Source organism: Onychostoma macrolepis, chromosome 17 (genome assembly GCF_012432095.1).
Source record: "Onychostoma macrolepis isolate SWU-2019 chromosome 17, ASM1243209v1, whole genome shotgun sequence".
Lineage (NCBI taxonomy): Eukaryota > Metazoa > Chordata > Actinopteri > Cypriniformes > Cyprinidae > Onychostoma > Onychostoma macrolepis.
Window position 1 is genome coordinate 27,515,738 of NC_081171.1, and position 21,872 is coordinate 27,537,609.

General features: G+C 36.2%; 2 protein-coding genes across 7 annotated transcripts in view; both read left to right on the forward strand.

The window, feature by feature from the left end:
* scaf8 (SR-related CTD-associated factor 8) overlaps positions 1–6,575 on the forward strand; it is an 82,067-nt gene extending 75,492 nt beyond the window's left edge. For 3 of the 4 annotated variants that reach the window (XM_058748371.1, XM_058748374.1, XM_058748375.1), the window contains one exon: positions 3,616–6,574. In XM_058748371.1, the coding sequence (XP_058604354.1) occupies positions 3,616–5,162 (1,547 nt within the window). In that variant the 3' untranslated portion in view covers positions 5,163–6,574. Of the gene's footprint in view, positions 1–3,615 lie in introns of all 4 variants that reach the window. The other variant, XM_058748372.1, reaches the window with a different exon arrangement.
* tiam2a (TIAM Rac1 associated GEF 2a) overlaps positions 5,121–21,872 on the forward strand; it is a 93,603-nt gene continuing 76,851 nt past the window's right edge. Inside the window, exon 1 of one of the 3 annotated variants that reach the window (XM_058748367.1) lies at positions 5,121–5,176. The gene's annotated coding sequence lies outside the window, so the exon portion shown is untranslated. Of the gene's footprint in view, positions 5,177–19,347; positions 20,211–21,872 lie in introns of those variants that run through there. The other 2 variants (XM_058748366.1, XM_058748370.1) reach the window with 2 other exon arrangements.

Genomic DNA, 21,872 nt, shown 5'->3' on the forward strand with positions numbered 1-21,872 from the left:
GAAATCAATAGTCTATAACATGAAAAATTTACCATAAATTACCATAATTTTAACGTTCCATTTAAAACATTTTAACAAGCTAAAATAAAACTTGAAAAAAAATAAATATCAAAATATTTAAATATATAAACATTTTTAAAAGCGTATTTGGGCGTAAACTACATTTTTACCTCAGACCTCGCATTCCTTTTCTTCATGTCAGTTGCGGCGAGCTCGAAATGACCATGCCTAGAACCAGCAAGGTGTGGGATTATTTTGAATTAGAAGGAAACGGAAAAGTTTTGTGTAAAGTGTGTAATGTCAAATTGGCTTACAATAACTCTACTGGAGTGATGCATAATCATATTCAATACAGGCACGTATACTTTAGCTTGGAGGCTAGCCAAAGCCAAAAAATGTCAATCATGTCATACACTACAAACCGCCGCTGCGGTCTGCGATCCCATCCGCACCGTCTATTCCTCTAACACCCACTTCGGTGGTGGTGCGGGATTTCCAGGCTCTTTTCGAAACTGTCTGCTTGCTTGTAGTTATCTCTCTGCGTGCCTGTAACTTCAGTTCCTGCCGAGCGCGTTTTTCTTTTTTTTTCAAGTGCAGAATCGCCTCTAGTCCCGTCTTTTGCCAGACCACGTTAACATGTTAAATACACTGAACAAATGTGCATGCTCGGAGTAAAACGAGCATTGTTTTGTTTTTAGACAATATAGCCAACATGAAGTACATTTTTAAAAGCCGTTTTAATGCTGTTCCTTGACAAACTTTCCTATTGTTTTTGACTTGTTTTAATATGTTGGCTAACGTTATATGAAAATGAAGAATTCTGTCAGTCTATTTTCCAATTCTGCGTTGCTCCAGCTGATCTGAATAAATAAGCTATGCACTGGTTTATGTTGAGTGTATGCTCTTCCTTATTTTCTGTTTAACGACCTCCTAAAATTAAATGAGAACGTGAGGCAAGCATACGGCATAATCGTGACCTATTTTTAGCAGATTTCATTGAGGGATTTGACAGTGTGATGCAAACATTAAGTATTTCAAGTGTAGGCTGTTATACACGCACAGTTTTTTTTCTTTTGCCATTCTTTGGGGGTTTCTAGCTTTTAGACTAGTCGACTAGTCAGATACAAAACTTCCGTTTAAACGACAGTCAAATTAGTCGTAGCGCACATCCCTAGTCAGTACAAGTCATATACAGCTAGTTAATCATATGCTGTTATATTCTTCTGTAGAACACAAAAGGAGAATCTTGCAGCATTTCATATGACTTGTGTGTTATATTTTAAGCCAGGCCGACTCCAGGGGTGGGCTAAGCCCACCCAATCAGAATTAGATAAAGATTACGTTTTTTTTATGCAGTGATTAAAACCTGAAAATTTGAAGCAGACTGTATTTTAAGAAGTTTAAGATATAGCTGTTGACTGCCCCAACAATAGTCAAGTCACCTTTATTTATATAGCGCTTTTAACCATACAGATTGTATCAAAGCACTTAACAGTATCAAATTGGAGGATAGAGTGTCAGTAATAATAAACAATAATAAAATAATAACAGAAAATTGCAGCATTTTTCTTTTATTAGCTGAATGCAAGGTGCATTTAATTCACGCGGAGCTTCTGTCTGTTGCAGAAAAGCAGAAGCTGACAACGAGCGAAAACGGGCAGAAATATTTGCACGCTATCACAGGGAGTTTAATAGCCTACCGCTGAAACATGTCTGCGGTGTTGAAGTATTTCAGTATATCTGAGAAAGACCCACATACAGCGATTTGCAAAACATGTAATGCTGAAATTTCAAGAGGGGGTGCATCTGCAAAGACTATCTCCACATCGGGTTTAATTTATCACCTGAAATCCAAACATTCCGTTCGCTACGCTGAATATGAGAGGAACGTGGCACAGAAAAGGAAAACGCCTCCGAGCACGCACACTCTGTCCGTGGCGGACGTTTTTGAAAAGACAAGGAAGTTTCCCAGTGATGGTGTCAAGGCAAAGGGCATTACACAAAAGTTAACATATGGGCTATGGCAGTCTTTGTTTTGATACACTATTATGTTGAAGGCCTACAGAGAAAATATTGTTGTATCTTTAAGCATTTGCATTTGTTCTGAATGCACTTTCTTGTAGTAGTCCTACAGAGAAAAATTTAAAATGCACTTGACCTAAATGCACTTTGTATTTATGAGAGAACATTTAATTTTACAACCTTTCAGCAGGCCAGTAGGCCTGTACATTATTATTTAATGTACACATGAGTGGGGTCAAGTTAAACATTTTAGTTTGAATTTTATTTTATACTGTGCATCGTTACAATGTGCTAAATAAATATTTGCATAATTTGTAATTGATTTGTTCATAGAAACTTTAATATTAATTTATGCAATTGCAATGCCTTGATTTTTAGTAAAGTTAGTACACAGTCATATAGCCATAAATGCAATGGTACTAATAATTGGCATAATTTCTTTCGGTGTTTCGGTTTTCAGCCTTGGTTTCCTCTTTTTCGGTTTTCGGTTTCGGCCAAGAATTTTCATTTCGGTGCATCCCTAGTATACAGTTCAGTTGAAAGCTTACCCCTTTTGGCTTGCTGTTTATGCTGAATGTAAGAATGAAAACTGAAAGTAAAGAGCTTGTGCGGTGAAAGATGGGTTTGTTACTATAGCAACAGTCGGCTCGACTGTAAAACGTAGCGTTCCCCTTATGACATAAACGACCAACATCCAGTGATGCAAACTATTCTACTTTTTTTTTTTTTTTTTTCTTCTTTTTTTTTTTTGGTCAAATTCCGAAGTTTTGAATGGAAAAGTAGGTCTGGCATTTACCCGATTCATGTAATTCATGATTGATTATGACAACAATAGCATATGTTTTGAGTTTTCAGCAATACAACTGAAATTGAATGGGGGCATATTTTACATTTACTTTACATTTAGTCATTTAGCAGATACTTTTATCCAAACCCGACTTACAAATGAGGACAATGGAAGTAATCAAAATCAACAAAAGAGCAATGATATACAAGTGCTATACAAGTCTCAGTTAGCTTATCTTTTTAATTTTTTTTATAATAATTAAAAAGAAAGTGGTCTGGTCTTTTATATTTTCTTCAAAACAACTGGTCCCTCCAATGTTCTAGACATGATTATGGCCTTGTTTGGTATAAATAAAAAAGTTAGTTGAAAAGAGTCACTAGTGTAGAAACAATGATCCAGAGAAAGAGAATAAAGAGGGCTTTTTTTCTTTTTACTATTCAATAAAGAAGAAAAAGTTAATTTTTCTGTGAAAGTGCATGATATTCTAGGCTGCCCATGAAAGCTTTTTTTCAGTGTACATATAATATAGTTAATATATCAATATCTACAGTATAAATCTTCTAGACCATATGATATGAAGACTAAAAAATGCCCACCCAGGATTTCTGCCAACCCACCCTTCTGTATCCGTCAAGAACCAGGCCTTTTTTAAGCTTGTAATGATGCATCTGCGTGCTGTCTAAACATGGATGCAAGTGATAATTTATGGATTTGGTGGAGAGTAAGATTGTCGTTAAGCACATTTTCTTTAACTGGTATGAGACATTTTGTATTTATCTTTGTACTTTTTTTTTTTTTTTTTGCAGGAATGCAAAATGCAGTGCGCAGTGGAATGGGTCTCCTCGGTATGCACCCTTCTGCATCTCTAACACATCCTCTGTCTGGCCAGAGGATGGCAGGGCTGCTTCCCCTGGAACTGCGACCCAACCTGCTCCAGGGTCCTGGGGGCCGCTTCCCCCTGCTCATGCAGCCAGGCCTTGCACATCAGACCAATAACGTCCTGGATGCTTCACTTCAAGCCCAAGCCCGCGTTCGGGTTCCATTCTCTCAAATGGAGCAGTTCAACCGTGCTGAAGGCACTTTCGCAAGGGCACCTAACCCTTCATCTGCTGGAGCTGACAGTCTGGCCAAGACTGATAATGAAACACCACCCAGGTCAGATGTAGGTTCCCAACAAGAAGGAGATCAGGACTATCGCTTTCCACCACCAGAGAAGCAGAGCACGGGGTTGTTGAAGACGCCTCCTTTGGAGATGCGTACTGAGCCTGTGCCTGCCAGACCTCCTTTACTAGAACGACCTCCGAGAACAGTCTTGCAAGCCGAAGGTCGAGAGGGTAGAAGAGAAAATATGTCCGGATGTTTCAGGGCAGAAAGTCGCTGGGGACCACCCAGGGGGGATTTTGACGAGCGAGACATGAGGGGGATGTCTGGTGGACCTCCAAAGGGTTTCCAGGAGGATCGTTCCAACCCTAACTTTCAGAATCGATTCGAGGGCCGCAGCGGAAGTTCATCAGGACCCGCTTGGAATCGCGGAACTGGGCCTTCTTTTAATGCCAACATGCACCAGGACTACGATGATCGTCGCAGACCTTGGGAAAGACAGAAGGACCGAGATGACAGGGATATGGACTTCCGGGGTGAAATGAACGGCAATCGTCATAGCCGGGAGCGAGACAGAGACCGCGAAAGGGAGAGGGACAGGAATCGGGACCGTGAACGCGGCAGAGAGCGGAATCGCGAGAGAGACCGAGAACGGGAGCGTGAAAGGGACAGAGAGAGGGAGAACGAGAAGGACAAAGAGCGCTGGACACCCCTTTCTTCACAATCTCAGCCTCAACCGTTGCTTCCCAAGTCTCAGCCGCTGCTCCCTCTGCCGACCCCCTTGGTCGCTCAGCCTCAAGCACAAGAACAAGCGCAAATGAAGTCGCCGTCTCCGCCAGTGCCCCAACACCAGCCTCATCCAGAACCACAACCAACAGTACGAGATGCTGAACTGCAACCAGATGTAACGCCAGAGCTGCAGTCACAGCCCAAGTCACTCAGCCCCCCTGAAGAGACCGCAAGAAGTCAAGAGCAGGAGGGAGCGTCATGTGTCAATGGAATGGAGACCGATTCAAAACCTCAGCTAAACATTTTGGAACCTGCATCCCAGAGCGCTGCAGAGCCCTCTCGTAGCCCCTCTCCATCCCTTACCGCCACACCCACCTGCTTCCAGAACGAGCCCTTGAAAGGAGAGAAGACCCCAGAAATGTCTGTTTCCTCCTCTGTGGATGCAGACACTGAACAGACTGGGCCAAAGGTGAACGCTGAGACTGAACCTGAGCTAGAGAAAACAGACACTGAGGAAACATAATCATCACTCAGTAGGTAAAGATCATTTTGTATAGTCATCTCTGTAATCGTTTTGAAAGCTCTCACAGGACCCACTCAGTTCGCTAGATTATAGCAGACACCTTAACGAATGATTCTTGCCTCTCAAGCTTCAAATGTATATGCATTCTAGGCGGCTCACACTAGAGGATCTAAATGGTAGGTGGGATTTTAATATTTTATTTTATTCCCTGTTTTTAGTTTTTAAAGCAGCCCCATTGTTTTAACTAGGTGTTTTTTTTTTTTTTTTTTTCTTTCTTTCTTTCTTGACACTTGCTTGCCAAAATATTGTGTAGCCTAATTGTAAATGCAGGAGGAAAAGAGGTTTGACCTTCCTATGGAAGAGTGTAAGGATTCTGGCTGTCTCCTTTGGATTGATTGCATTACTTGAAATCAGCACTGGCTTTTTTTTTTTTTTTTTTCGTCTTTTCTTTTCAAAACTGCAGCTGCAAAATTTGAAATGAATGATTCTGTGGTGTCCAATGCTTCTTGTCTCTAAAGCAGAATATACGTACATCAAATACAGTGAGAACAGTTCTGCGTTTTAGTTGCTTTGAAAAGGATCCTTTACAAAAAAAAAAAAAAAAAAATTAAACTACGATGTATTATCCCAATATTAAATGTCTGTGATTTTTCTTCATCAAACTTCCATGGAAATACAAGAGCTCAGAAAAGGCGATCAAAGGAAATATGGATGTTGGGTGCAATCTGTTTTAGTTTCAAATAAACATGCTCTGATTGTTAAAAAATTCTTTAGGACTGTGTTTTGTATCGAGAAGAGAAACCATCTGCACACAAACCATTAAAGCCATGAGCCAAATGATAATGGCCCAAGTGACGTGGACGGGATGAAATGTTTTTGGTTGTGAACTGATCTAAACTTTGGGGCGGCCACCAGATGTTTGCTGTTTGGTTTGCGTTTAGAAATTTCCTCCCGACTCCCTTTTACCCAATAGATCAGCTTTTAGTGCTGCATTATGGCTTTAATGCATTTCAAATGTGTCATGCATACACCTGTTTTAATACAGCTCCACTTGTCTCACACTCATACACACCGAATATATACACTGCTAGTGTTCAGTCACACAAAATTGTTTGCATAAATACTGCCCTCTGAACTTAACAGAATGTTAACCACCTTTATTTTCTCCAAAATTGTGAAATAGTTGCAATAGACTGTAATACAGAGTCATTTACTTACAGGAATAAAAAAGTAGAAAGCAAATTTACAAATGAGTATTTTTTCATTGTGAATACAGTTTTGATTCATTTAAAGTATGCCTGCTTTCTTCTAAATTTATTGCATGTAGGCCTAAGTTTATATAAAAGTATTTTATGAAAAGTGCTGTCCTATTCACTAATTACTTGAGTTTAATAATCAGTCTGATTCACACATCAGTGTGTGTGTGTGTGTGTGTGTGTATATAAATCAAAATGAACAGAAAATCATTACTTTGAGTAGTTCCTGAGATATCCATTTAATTACTTACAGTTTGACATTTGTGCAGTCCTGCAGTAGGAATGAGATATTTTAATAATAAAAAAAAAAAAAAATAGAATTATTATTAAAGCATGTAGTCTGCACAGGCCCAGGTTTAAGCAAATTTTGTATTTGTTCTCAGTTTTGGAGTAACAGGAAGGTAGGTGACATGTTTGAATATTACCATGTTGTGCCAAGCAGCCAGAAATGCTTTAACAAAACTGTGGTAAATGGGTGGCCCAAATGCAAATAACACCTCAAATAGGCCTAGTTCATTATTTGAACTTGAATGAATGAATGAAAATTCTTTACACCACCTCCCCCAATATCATTTCAAACCCCCAAGTTGTGCATCAAGTAAGTTTTTGTTTTAATACAGTATTATCTCATAATTTGTCTATCCATTTTAAAAATCCATGCGACCAAAATTTTCACGCTTCAAAAAGATGTCATAAAAATAATACATTTGAATAGAAGACAAACATGATTAGTTGTGCATGAAGTGAGCACGGTTGCACTTCCATTTACTATATTTGATGTGCTCAAAGTATGTATGTTGATGAGTGTTAATGTGAATAAAAGCTCAAATTCAATATTTCCGTCATATAAATCGATCATGTCTCTTTCAGAAGATTAAACCACTTTATTCTTATGAATGACTTTTATGAATCTTACATGTATTTGTGAACTTTTTGATGTGAGAGAACCTACTCTTTTCAAATCTTAATTATCAACATAACTACAAAAGTGCTCCAACTGCTGTGATTTATGAATACCAAAATACCTATGCAATATAGTAGCCAAAAAACAATGCGAAATGAGTAGCATGTCTAAGTTTGTAGTGTTCATTAAAACAGTAGGTGAAAAGTACCTGCATCAGGGGTGTCAGTCCTGCAGAGTTTAGTTCCAACCCTGCTCCAACACACATACCATGTAGTTTTCAAATATGCCTTAATGACTTGATTAGCTGGATCAGGTGTGCTTAATTAGGGTTGCATCTAAACTGTGCAGGGCTGTGGCCCTCCAGGAACTGAGTTTGACACCCCTGACCTGCATGACCTACTACTACCATGTAAAATATGTGTCCAGTGGACACTTAACTATTCCATGAGGCCCAAGGACATGATTCATAGATGGTGTGGTGAAGCAATGAAGCTGATGCTTGACAGTGCCAAAAGTGCAGCTGGATTACATTTATACTACATGCATGGATACTTTATAGAACATAGTAAGTCTTAACAAATGTAATACCTGCTATGACGGTATGCGATTTCAGATGCACCAATAGTATTTTGCCAATATCAATGACATCTCAATATTCATGAGATTGCCAGTGCAATACTAATTACTCTCATAATAATCATACTTTCTGGCCATGTATATCAGCAAACATACTTTTGGTTTATAACCTGGCAGTTTGATGGTGCTGCTTATCCAGCCATCTGCTCCTGGCATGAATACTGGAAGGGGAGGCACAGTCTTATTAGCTCTAGAAAATCACTGAGGCTATGAAGTTGTTTAATCTGCAGAAATCTACCTTTGGTTTCATGGAGGTTCTTTTAAGGATCAGATACAGACCAGCATAACCACCCAATTGGCCTACTGATTGAGGACCTAAGGTTATCACATTAACAATGAAAGATAATGACGGATGCACTGAGCCAAGTACAGTAATGTGGCATATGAAGAAAAAAAAATAAAAACCTTTAGATTAAATCCAAAACATTATCACATTTGATGCATTAACCTTTTTAATTAATTTAACCTTTAGATGAAATATAAAATGTTATCATATTTGATGCATCAGGCTTTTATGGGTGGATGGATGTAGTTTTTATTGTGGGGGCAAAACATGCAATACAGTAATGACTGAGAGATTTACAAATAAATGTTCCTCAAAAGCCTGATGTATCATATTTCATACTCACATTTTAACATGATTTTTGGATAACCAAAATAAATGTATGGATAACTAAGTAAACCTAAGTTGCCTCAGGCTAGCAACTGAAATATTACTTGCAACATAAAATATATTAAATCGGTAAAGGTTTCACAGCAATAAGACATCACGTACCACAGTCATACTAAAAGACATTTACTTGCTAAAAAAGTATGGCATGTAGTCGATTGGTGCACAACAGGTTTTTCAGCAAAGTTGTTTTACAGGCTCAAGAAAGTTGCTTAGCAAATGTGATACAGTACTGATCTCTACATATGTCTTCAGGCAGTTTTAGAGAGTTGTATAAAAATCACCTGTGGACTGGAGGCCGAGCATGTGAGGAGTGTGAGGCATGCATTCAAGCTGTCCTCTGAGGACCAAAGCTCAGATAGCAACTCTGTCTAATTAACAGTGCTTCAAACATTTATTTTTGATTAAGCTATCTTGCAATATCTCACTTAAAACAAACTGACTTCAGCAGCGCTCAATGTGAATGTTTGTAATTGCTGGTAGCATTCTTCCCATTTTTGAAACACAATAGTTGGGCTGTTATTTTATTATAAGAGTCAGTTTAGTACCTGCATGACATCTTGCAAAGCTGCAATCGAAATGGTTGAGGAGAGATCCTTCATTAGATCTGTCTCAGCTTATTAGTTTTTTCCTCAATTGTTGACACACTAAAACAATTTACTAAAAGCTACTTGTTACCCAAAACTATAAACACTGTTCACATAAGTTACAAATCAGTTAAACCTTTTTTCCCCCCAAATCTCTAAACGCCATGTAAAAAGTGCTAGCATTTTATCCAGGCAGTGCTAAAAGTGCTCAAAATAGACTTTCAATGTTTCTGGGGGTCTTTATATGGTTTTAAAAAGTCTGTCTTCTCCCTTCCACAAATTAAAGAGAGAGTACACCCCAAAATGAAAATGATGTCATCATTTACTCACCCTCAAGCTGTTCCTGTTTGGTTACCCACAGTTTTTAAAATCGTCTTTTGTGTTCAGCAGAAGAAAGGATTTCATTTAGCTTTGGAACAACTTGAGGGCGAGTAAATGATGACAGAATTTTCATTTTTGGGTCAACAATCCCTTTTAGGCCTTCAAGTCTTAAATCAAAGTAGAAAGTCTTAAATTCGTGAAGCCATGACATTGAATGTCGCATGCATAACATTGCAAAAAAATTGATCTTCCACAGTATTGTTGACACTTTTTTTCAAACGAATAACTAAACGGCCTTAAATATTCTTAGATGCATATTCTTAAAAATCATCAGTTATGAATGTATTTATAGAATAAGTCGTCTTTTTGAGAAATTGAACAAAATGAAGTGAGTTTATACTTGAAAGATGAACACATCAGTATAAAGTATAAAATTGTTTTCCCTTTTGAATTAAGTTGATTTTTCTGATCCGATACAGTATTTCTTCTTGTTTTATATCAGTTTCTCGTTTTCATTTTGCTTTTCAACATGTCTTGATTTAAAACTAAAGACATTTTACACTGGGAAAACGAGACAAAAATACTGAGGAAGAACAGCACTTTTTGCAGTGTGATCAGAAGGTACAGTAAAAGTTATTTCTATTATTCTCATTAAGCTTTTTTGTATAATGAATTAAAAACTGATGGAGATCTTTTGGAAGTCAATACAAGTAATACAACCCATTTTCTGCACCCTAGATTATTACATTTAGAGAACATATTGACATTGTAATCCCTTCAATTTGCTCTTTAAATTTTCTTTACTTGGACTTAGTCTTAAATTGACCTTACTTAAAACCTGCAAAAAATATTTACAAAAGAGATGAAGTCTATAAGGAAGAAAAGGAAAGAGGAGGGTGCATCAGAATCTGTATGAGTGGGAATAAAGGCAATGGAGGTTGCTTGTGAAAGTGTTATTGTGGAGTCCGTATATCCATCATATTAAGGTCTACCTTGATTTTCCATGTGCCTGATCACAGTAATATTGCCTGTAATATAGATGACATTCCGTTCCTTATTAAAATATTTTACATTCTTTATACAAACTTTGTATAATTTCTTGTATTAATGTAAATGGTTGATTTTATTATTATTATTATTATTATAGAAGTTTAATTATTGTGAATGAATCATCCATGCATTCTTTTTTATTAAATATTGTGGTCAAAATCAAATATAATGCCATAACTTACTCATCCTGTCGTACACTCTGAACAAGAAGTCTCTGATGTATGTAAAGCCATGCTGCAGTCAAGCCAGTTCATCAGACATGCAGCTCACTTTACCTAAGAATAAAATCCCATAAAGTCCTACACACTTACTGTAATTTGTAGAGATATATAACATTATTGAATTGTTTCCTATGCAAAATGTTAACAATCTGACAGCCCTGTGAGCCATTCTACGGCAAGGTTTTATGTAAATACTGCTTTTTGGAATAGTGTTTTTCGTCTTGTTCTGAGTTTAAAGTCTGTAGTTTTGGATTTGTATTTAAAGTTAGAAAACACGTTGTAGCTTTCAGGAAATATGTCTGTTAGGGCAACCTGCATGTGTCAGTGCCAAGCTGAAAACCATAACTGTGCGAGTCCTCATTGACACTGCAGTGACTGTGAGTTCAGACCTTGCTATCGGTACGGTTGTTGGTGGTTCAAATGAGTATATTTGCTGTTTGTTAACTGAATTTCATTTACTTGTAATATCTTAAATAAAATAACAATAGTGGAGCTCAATCACTCCTCAAAGTAAATATATTTTTTAGCAGATGCAGAGCATAACCAGTAGAGGTCAGACTGACTCCTCTGCTGGTTACTTGATAGACCTTGGAGTTTTTTTGAGGACAGTCCACTGGCCTTCATGCACTGCTGTGCTAAACAGTGAAATCTAAAACTTCAAAATATATACACAAACTTGTCCAATCATGGCATCAATGCCACACTTCAGTGAAATAATAATAAAAAAAAAAAACAGTCCTTGCTTATAAAAATAAGTCTTTAGCTTTTAGTCAAACAATCTTTAAAGTATGTGAATTTGTACATATAGTATTGTGACCAAGCCAAACAAGAGTTTGCAGAGTTCTAGATCAGTAGCTTGTGCAAAGATGGAGTAAACGGGCATTTGAAAGTTGTTTGTTTCTTTTAATTCCATTATAATTGGCCCCTCCTTAAGGTATAGTGACATGGTTATAGATCAATATATATTTCTGATGTGAAGCTTCTCAGCTCTTGGGAATAGCATCAGGTCAGCAGCTTATCCTCATTGTACTTTTGCTAAATAAAATGACACTAAAAGGACTATCAAATAATGTACTATAATAAAAATATCTGTAATGCCATTGCAGCATCATTGCTTATGATATCTGAATTACTTTTGAGATTTTACTAATTATGTACATGTCAGCTAAATTCACTCAGATACAGTATCTACCTGTATCTCCATAGATCCATAGAATAACAGATCAAATTTCCTTCAAGCTCTCATTGAGGAGCTCAGTAGAGGTCAGGGTTTAGCTTTAGGTTTAGTCAGCAGCTTGTGCAAAGATCATGTAAAGAGGCACTTGAAGGATTCCCAAGGAAATTTTATTACTTTTAATTCCATTGTAATTGGCCCCTCCTTAAGGTCTTGTATGATTTTAAGACTGGGTCACCACAATGAAAAGTTTCCATGACAAACACCAGTTGGGTGGTTTTATAGGACACCAACTGTTCTAGTCCATCACAGGGCACACTGACTAATGCAGTGCCTCAGGCTCTTACACCTGGTTTTGTGCTTGGTGACAAAAGTCTTATTGTTTCCTCTAGGGAACCTCTCTAGGGTTTTTGTTTGTTTAAAACAGATCTACATGTTTTCAGCCCACCTTGATTTCCTGTTTGAACAAATTATTTTAGTAACAAATTTGTTTGGCATTGTAGTGCTTGTTTGTGAAAATTAATTAATTAAAATTAAACTAATTTGAGGATATACTTGAGGATATATATATATATTATAAACAATTGCAAAATGCAGTGATTTAATGCAAAATATTTATTGAAAATCAACCAAATTATACCATAAAATAACTGAAAACAGAAATGGTTTTTACATTGAAGAGAATGTCAGTTTTATTTATTATTGGTTATTACTGCATCTTAACTTGCTCTAAATAACTCGAATCAGATGTTGTGTTAGACTAAATTGAGTTTTCCTCTTAGTTTCACATCCGCAGCATTGACAAGTAGAGCCCAACATTTGGACGCCAATGTTCTCATGACTATAAGTCTTATAGCCTCCCCTGTGGTTACTTCAATCTGGTCCATCAGTTTGCCTCTTCAGTATTCACTCACTTAAGGAGATTAATTATTCATGATCATGCTTATTAATGACGGCAAGCATCTGTGCTCCCCTGTGCCCTCCTCCACACACTGCTAGCCAAACAAGTGATCAGATTAGAGATTGCAGTTTGAGCTTCAGCATCATTTAACAAGTCTCTGGATATGGACTCATCAAAGCATGAAATAAGAAAATGAACCCTTTTCAGTTTTGATCCCCTTGTGGTCTGGATCCGAATCTTTAGAACCCTCTTTATACTGAAATCTGTGACCTGGCATATGGCCTTTGGTCTGCTGGGAGCTCACCCTGCATGGGACGGAATGCACAGTTTTGTGCGAATATTATTGGGATGCTGAAACCCTGATTAGAAAGATAAAATAAAATTAGAGATGAAAAAAAAAAAAAGTAAACTTAAGGCTGAATTTCATTTTTACAAATTCTTTTGAGATTGGCCAATTTGAGTGACAGGGAGGGTAATATTTAATATTTGCAAAAGATCTCTCTGAATCGTTAATTCACAACCTACACTTGTCTTTCCCACCAAACGATGCAAGCGGTAAAATATTTGCTGCTTATAATGCCTGATAAAACACAAACACTCTTATCAGCACAATTGTTGAGAAAAGACATAAATAGATTTTGAGCCACAATAATCAGAAAAACGTCCCACAAAATCCCGCTGAGCGTGTTTTGATGAACTTCATAAGGTGTATCCTGGGATGCTATTCCAGCAGTATTGGAACTAACTTAAAACTTTTAAGTGCAAGTCTTTAGATCAAAGTGTTTTTAACCCTACATGCACACACACACACACACACACACACACACACAGTTGTGCTCAAAATTATTCATACCCTTGGTAAATATGATCAAAGAAGGCTGTGAAAATAAATCTATCATTAATCCTTTTGATCTTTTATTTTTTTACATTTACAAAAATGTAGCCTTTCATTGGAGAATAAGAATATAAATTGGGAGAGAAATCTCATTATGAAGTTTTTTTTTTTTCTAATACACATTGGCCACAATTAATCATACCCTTTTATTTAATACTTTTTGCAACCTCCTTTTTCCAAGCTATCAGCTTCACCTATAATGCTTGATGAGTTTGGAGAACATCTGACAAGAGATCAGAGACCATTCCTTCATCCAGAATCACTCCAGACCCTTTAGATTCACAGCTCCATGTTGGTGCTTCTCCTCTTCAGTTCACCCACTCATTTTCTATAGGGTTCAGGTCAGAGGACTGGGATGGCTATAGCAGAAGCTTGGTTTTGTTCTCAGTGACCCATTTTTGTTTTGATTTTGATGTTTGCTTGTTGATCATTGTCCTGTTGGAGTATCCAACCACAGCCCATTATAAGATTTCTAGCATGGACAGTCAGTTTTTAATTTTTTATATGTTGGTATTTGATAGAATCCATGATGCCAACAAGATGTCCAGGATCTCTGGCAGAAAAATAGGCCTACAACATTAAAGATACAGCAGTATATTTCATTGTACACATGGGATTTTTTTTTTCATCCCTGTGTGCACCAAACTCATTTTGAGTGTTTGCTGTTAAAAAGCTCATTTTTTAGTTTCATCTGACCATAGAAGCCAGTGCCATTTGAAGTTCCAGTAGTGTCTAGCAAATGAATATGCATGGAGCTTGTTTTTGGATGTAAGTGTTTTTTTTCTAGAAACAACATGTAGTGATGTAGGTGCTGTTCGATAATTTTGGGGCTTTCTGACCCCAAGATTCAACTGTTTTCTGCAATTCTTCAGCTGTGATCATTGGAGCGTCTTTGGTCACTCAAAACTATTCTCTCACCTTGCTTTAAGACAAAATAGACACGCGTTCTCTTCCGGGCAGATTTGTAAAATTTTATGTTGATTTGAATTTGATGCCCTGATGGTGGAAATGGGAATTTGTGATGCCTTTGCTCTTTTCTTAGAGCCACTTTCTAATTTGTGAAACTTAACAATCTTTTGCTGCACAACAGAAATAAATTTTGATTTTACTTATTGTGATGGATGATTAAGGGAATTTGGCCTTTGTTTCCCCTCATATTTATGTCCCTGTGAAGCAGGAAGCCATGGCTGGATAATTTCATGTTCCTAGTCACCCTGGTGTGATGATAAATGCAAATATGAATGGGAATATACTTCAGAGATATTTCAATAATAAGATTTTTTTAGGGGTACCAATAATTGTGGCCATTGTGTACTAGAGAAAAATATTAATTTCATAATGTGATTTGCATCTAAATATCAGTCATCAATCTATATCTCCCAATAATATGTCTTAAGATGATAGCAAGAAGCTTTGTAATTTTAATTTTGGGGTAAACGTATAAAATATGTTGCTTCAGTGCAGTAAGTGAAATATTACTAACAACATAAAGTTTGTTAAATCAGTAAACATTTCACAGCAGAAAGATACGTGTACCAAAACCTGAAGGGAGATATTTTTTTTTTAATTATTCTAAAAGGGCTTTTATTTGTTATCAGTCAGATGGCAGAAGGCATGTAAATTGTAGTTTTTCAACAAAGATTTGTTCATGTTTATAATATAAGTTAAGTTTATAATATAGAGACCTTAGAAATGTTTCAAATATGATACATTAGGCTTTATAAGATTTAAGATCATGAGAAATATCAATTCCATCAAGTGCATTTAAACTTTTGGCTGGTACTCCATGTATTTCACTATGAGATTTTTGAGACCAGCTAATCCAGACTCCTCCTCTTTATTTTATTTTTTGCCTGCCCTTAAAGCCTAATTTTGTGGCTTATGAAATCTAAGCTGTGATCATTCAGATCTTTCTCCCAGCTCTTTCTCACTTTCCTCTGAGAATCTTGCTTGCGTAAAATACCTCACATGAGCAATGCACCAGCTCTCACACCAGTCTGACCATGTGAGAACTGAATGAGAGTGACTGACATCATAACATATCTTAACACACAAAGACCCTGCTCACTGTTCTGGAGACGTATATGTGGGTGTGTGTCAAGGGGCACTAGGTCTCTATGCTGGCTATTTTATTGATCAGGGTAAGACAAAGGGGGATGTCCCAAAAGCTCATGCATAATCTAGTCTCACGCCTTTCTTTCCTGTGCTCACAGTCACAGAGCTTTTCCTTGGGGACAGCCGCGAAAATGAGAAGCAAGCCTCATTGCAAATAACAGCTAGAGTACATGAACATTTGTCATACTGACTCTGATAATGCTGAAGCAAAGGAATGATGTTTGTTAGAGCATATTGCTAACCAAATCTCGAGCAGGGATACACAAACATCTCGACACATTAGACCTCCTGGCTTTGAATGGCTGCTTGTTTGGAGGGAATGCATCCTGTTGCTCTGATGTTTTAAAGAAGACATTTTCAGACTCTTCAGCTCATGAGAGAAATTGTTTTTTCTCGTGAAAGCAAAGCAAATCACAATTCCCAGGGTTGGAAAGCAATTAAGTAGTATCCAACATCTTGTTCAAATATACCAAAATTAATCTACAAAGAACAGACATACTGTGTGTACTGTATTGACAACTTTAAAACTGCACACATTTTAATAGAATTAAATAGAATAATAGAAGCCATATTTTAATTAATAAAAAATACCGCTAAAGCTTGTAATTTTTATGTAGAAAGATTTGTTACCCATTTGCTTGTATTTTTTTTTTTTAACCATCCTGACTTTCAAAACAAGAAAGCATGGCGTATTGCTTATCTATGAATAGTTCACCCAAAGAAGAAATAAAATATGATCATAGTTGTGGATGCATAACGGTTTACTACATGCTACCTAACCTTACAACATAACCTCTGAGGACATTTAATATGAATGGTTAATAAGTGCCTTGCTGCAACTGGGATATATCTAGGTTAACTGGGTTACAGTCTATTTTAAGTGCATAAGAAAGTTATGTAATCTTTTTTATATTATATATATATATATAATGTGTGTGTTAGTCTCCAGGGAAAAGCTAATGCGAATCTTATGCATTTTGTTTTTAATCCAATTTTGTATCGAAATGTTGTTGTTGTTTTTTTGTTTTTGTTTTTTAAGTATAGTTCACCTAAAAATGAAAACACTGGAACGTAAAAGAGGAAATATCTTACAATGAAAGTCAATGGGGTGGGTCTAATGTTGTTTGGATCCCAACATTCTTATGTTCCAGGTTTGGATGAGTAGGGTACCTATTAAGCTCACCAAAATCTACATTGAGACATTTTTAGTGCACAAGATATTGGTTTCAGTACAAAAAGTTATGTTAAAATAAAATATTAATCTCACACAAAAATATTTTATTTTAAATGAGAAAAGCATTTCAAACAAGAAAAGTCTGGCTGTGCTCAATGGGTACATTTTTGTAGCCTTTTAGCACACCCCTGTTCCCATTAAGCTCACATCATGTTTTATTAAAACATCTTGTATATTTTATGTAATTTTACCCAAAATAAAGGCTTAAACATCTAAAAAAAAAAAAAAAACCGCTTATTTAAGGGGCTCCTCTTTTGGTGAAAGTTTTTAGACATCTTTCAAAATGGCCGCCAGACAGTGTGAACATAAGACCCATATCTCAGTGTGCAATGATCTGATTGACATCAAGTAGGATAATAAATAATTTTTTCTTTTTAGAATCTGATCTCAAAAATGGAAGTGTGCTTAATGGGTGCGTGAGCTTAATAGGTACGTTTACTCTGATGACAGAATTTTTGTTTTGGGATGAACTTTCACTTTATCATTTTACATGCCAAGAAAGACATGCTACAACTTAGTGCAGTAATTCTCTCCTATCCATCCTACTGGAAATGGAAGGTCATATTAAGTTCATTACAATGTAGGCTGTCCCGATAAGCCTTATTATTTACTGCTCATTTTGGCATATATTGCAAGTATGTCATTTGGGGTATTCCATGCACTAACAAAGTTTGCATATGGTGCACAATATACATTATATACTGCAACAATCAATAAATCAAGGATAATATTAATGCTGCTCAGTATATAATTTTTTTTATTATCATTAATTAATAGGAAGTAGCTTTGGTTAGGTCTGAATTAAAGATTCAGTTTTAGCATGCTAATTAAATTTGTGCAGTATTATGAAATGTTTTTACATAATTTATGACCTCAACTTCGTGGCTGTTCAGATGTTGTTTGGATTAGAGAGTGGTTTGAGGTTTGCTAAGAGCCAGCACTGAGGGGCCAGAGAAAACCTGAGATCAAGTTATCATGTCATTTCAAATGTCTGCTCTATTTTGTGCAGAAATCCTCCAAGATTCTCTCTCTCACACACACTCTTGGAAGCCCACCACATTCAACACAAGATGAACACACTATGACCTTACAAACACGTATATCTGTGGTCCCACTTTATATAAGGTGGCCTTAACTACTATGTACTTACGTTGATATTAATCATTTGCTACAATGCACTTATTGTGTGCATACATGTTTTTACATTGTACTTATATTTTAAAAAATATCTGCATGTAATTCCATTTGATTTAATTTCTGTAATTACATTTATAGTTACAATAAACTATAAATGTAACCCTAACCTACCCATACCACCAAACCTGTCCCTAACCTTACCTGTATCCCACCTCAATAGCAGCAAAGGTGTTTTGCAATACAATATGAGCACAATTAGTACATTGTACTTATTTTTTGACATAAGTACATAGTAGTTAAGGCCACCTAATATAAAGTGGGACCATATCTGTTTCTGTGAGGGGATTTAAATGATAATTTAAGTGTATGTTTCATGTGTGTACAAAGTCAGACTAGTGTCATATACTCTTGATACAGCAACATCTTTCAACTGCAAGCTTGCTGTCTTTCTTGAAGATAACCATAGCTCTAAGACATAACCCTTAAGTTTTAACATGCTATCTGGTCTAAACAATGTACACATGCATGTGTTGCACATCTGAACTAGAATAAACAGCGCTATCTAGGGAAAATGTGGATGGAAAACCCAGGATGTCATGACCTTTAATTGGACGCAAGCTCTGACTGCGTCCTGACCTGTAACTCCCAGACGGGTTGATAAGAGGTTGTTTATAAAATCACAAAAAAAGAAAAGAAAAGAAATTGTGCACAAAATCACTTTCACAGACTTTTAAATTAAATGTTCCCTCCTGGTGGAATGACCTGCCCAACTCAATCTGAGCAGCTGAGTCCTTAGCCATCTTCATGAATCAGCTAAAAACACACCATCTCTTCCATCTTTATTTGACCCTCTAACTCTAGCACTCTCTATTCTAATTCTATTCTTTAAAAAAATAATACTAACACTAGCTTTTCTAATCTTTTTGTATTCTATTTGTTTTCTTTTTATTTATTATACAATTAACAAAAGCAAAAAAAGGCCTCTAACACTAGCTTGCTCTCTTCTTTTTCTATTCTGTTTTCTTTTTATTTATTATATAATAAAAAAAAACTTGCTACGTGTACTGCGTTAAACTGAGACTTGTTATAGCACTTGCATATCATTGCTCTTGTTGATTTTGACTGCTTCCATTGTCCTCATTTGTAAGTCGCTTTGGATAAGTGTCTGCTAAATTACTAAATGTAAATGTTTATCGCACCTGTGTGACTATCCTCACTTTCATTGTTTAGTGCAGAAACAATAGACAATGACAACTTTATTTTTTCATATGTTTTGGCAAAGATTACGTTTCAATGGCTCAGTACATTTTTAATCTTACACGGTGTACAGTGCATAAATGTCAAGAAATTTCCTCATAAGCCACCATGTGGTGATAAACTGTAGCTGTTGCCATGTGAGAGTGAATCATCAGATATATATGGGAGCAAACATAATTTAGGTTTCATGTGCAATAACTGAAGGATTTTGAAACTCACGACTGGGAAGCCTCAGAACTTTTTTCTAAAAAATCTAATAAAAACTGCACAACCACAAACCTACAGGTCCAAACAAAGAGTCAGTTTAAGAGTAGATGCCCGTCACCAAACAGAGATTTAAATAACCTTAATAATGTAACCCAGCAACCAAACACGCGTTACTCGGATAAATACTGTTAACTCCACTCCTCCTGAAATGAGATTGGTTCTTCTCTGCGCATAATCTAATTAGGTTTGCGACAGCTTCGATCTCATTGGTGAACTGTGGTGTCTTTTAACTTTAGGGGCGTGACACTAACGCAGTGTAGTGAGAGTTGAGGAGTCGGAGTTTGCGTGCTCAATCTTTAGAGAAGAGAACTGGATTAAAACTTTGTCCTTGAAAAAGCGTTGATTCAAATGAATGTGCTCTCAAAAATAACACACAGAAGTGGCTATTTAATACCCTATCCTGTGGCTGGTTTTTAATATCTGGTAAGTAAAAGTTATCTGTGTTTTTGTTTGCGGTATTTCATCGAATCTAAGTAGGTTTTCTAGTGTGCATTGTGTTTAATATGACTTCATCTGTAACGGTATTTTGTTTAATATGGGAAACTACAACTAGATTTGTTATTTTCCTTTCCTTTTAGTGAAGTTTAAAACGATTAAATTGTTTCGTATTGTATGTTTTGTTTACACGTTTAAATGTTTATAATAAAGTGCCCAAATTAAAATTTGCATTTTGTAACTTAAATATAAGCATCTTATATTTATTTTTTATATTTTAACACCTCATTGTTTTTGTTGTCAGCTTGAAATAACGTAATAAGACAATTTACATGTAAGTAAATGTTTTTGCAATTTGCTTTATTAAAAAATTAAACCGTCTGACAGCTGATGTCTGCACCTATTAAGAAAATAATAATTTGCTGAAAATTAAATTTTAGTTGTCAGAGGTGATTAAAACTTAATTTTAACTTAAAAAATATATATAAACTTAAAAAAAAAAAAAATATGATTTGTTGGTAGTTGAAAATAGTTGAAACACATCATTTGTGTCTTCACTACTAGAGGAAAAGATTGAATTGTCCCACTCAAGGAAATAATGATGACATGGAGAATTGTTATCATATATTGTGCATTATGCCTATAGCACGTGAAAGTAAAGTGATTTGATAAACTATGAAAGGGTAGCACTAAATGACCTACTTCTGTTCTCAAGCAAATGATATGCAAACTGTAATATACAAATTGAAACTGGTATTCAGCTTTCCAACAAAGAAAAGAAACGGATGGCAAATTGATCGTTCACTTTAGGTTACATATATGTCATAATGTACATTCCTTATGTTACTTTATTAACTAGTCTGCCTTGTTTTACTCATTTATGAAGTGAGAAGTATGACTTTTTGATTGCATGAAAGGTGAACAGTTAGTCTTACATGGTGGAAGCATCATTGAAGTTAACCTTTAAATGGGAAGATGGTGTGGTGTTGAATTTGAGAAGAATACCATCATGACAAAAGGGTTATTGAACCCTATGGAGTGTCAGCAATTAGAACAAATACAAGCTGACCGCAGAGGGAAGGTCCAGGCATGCCATTTGGCACAGGGAGCTCTCTGTCATGATTGATGTCTGCTTTGTAACTCCTAAGGGTGGTGGAATTAATTAATGAATTTGTTCAAATATATTTCAATTTCCAAGAGCTATAGTTAGAGTGGTTTTACTCTTCCTTACAGAGGCTGTTCCCAATCTTCACTGTTTCTTTACTAGTGTAAAACCATGGTTTACACGCTGAATAGAGTGTGAGTGGTTACTGTGGTCTAATTTATGATTTGGGGCCTTATTGAACTAAACTGAAGAAGGATCTCCTTTTTTCTAGTGTTGGTATTGTTTTCATGTGATATCTGGATCATGATATACCTATTTAAGTTTGTAGTTGATGGACGTAGTCTTCAGTGCTTACATGTCTTGAGCGTCTGTTTTAAAACACTACTTCAATTCATTGCCACAAGGAACATTACAAATCTATTTTTACAACTTGTCCTCAAAGTTCCTGGCCCTAATTCTGTGAAGCAAACCACTTTTTGGAAAACCATATATCATGTCCACCCTTTACACATTTTCCCCATATAATGTGGTGTGTGCTGTAAATT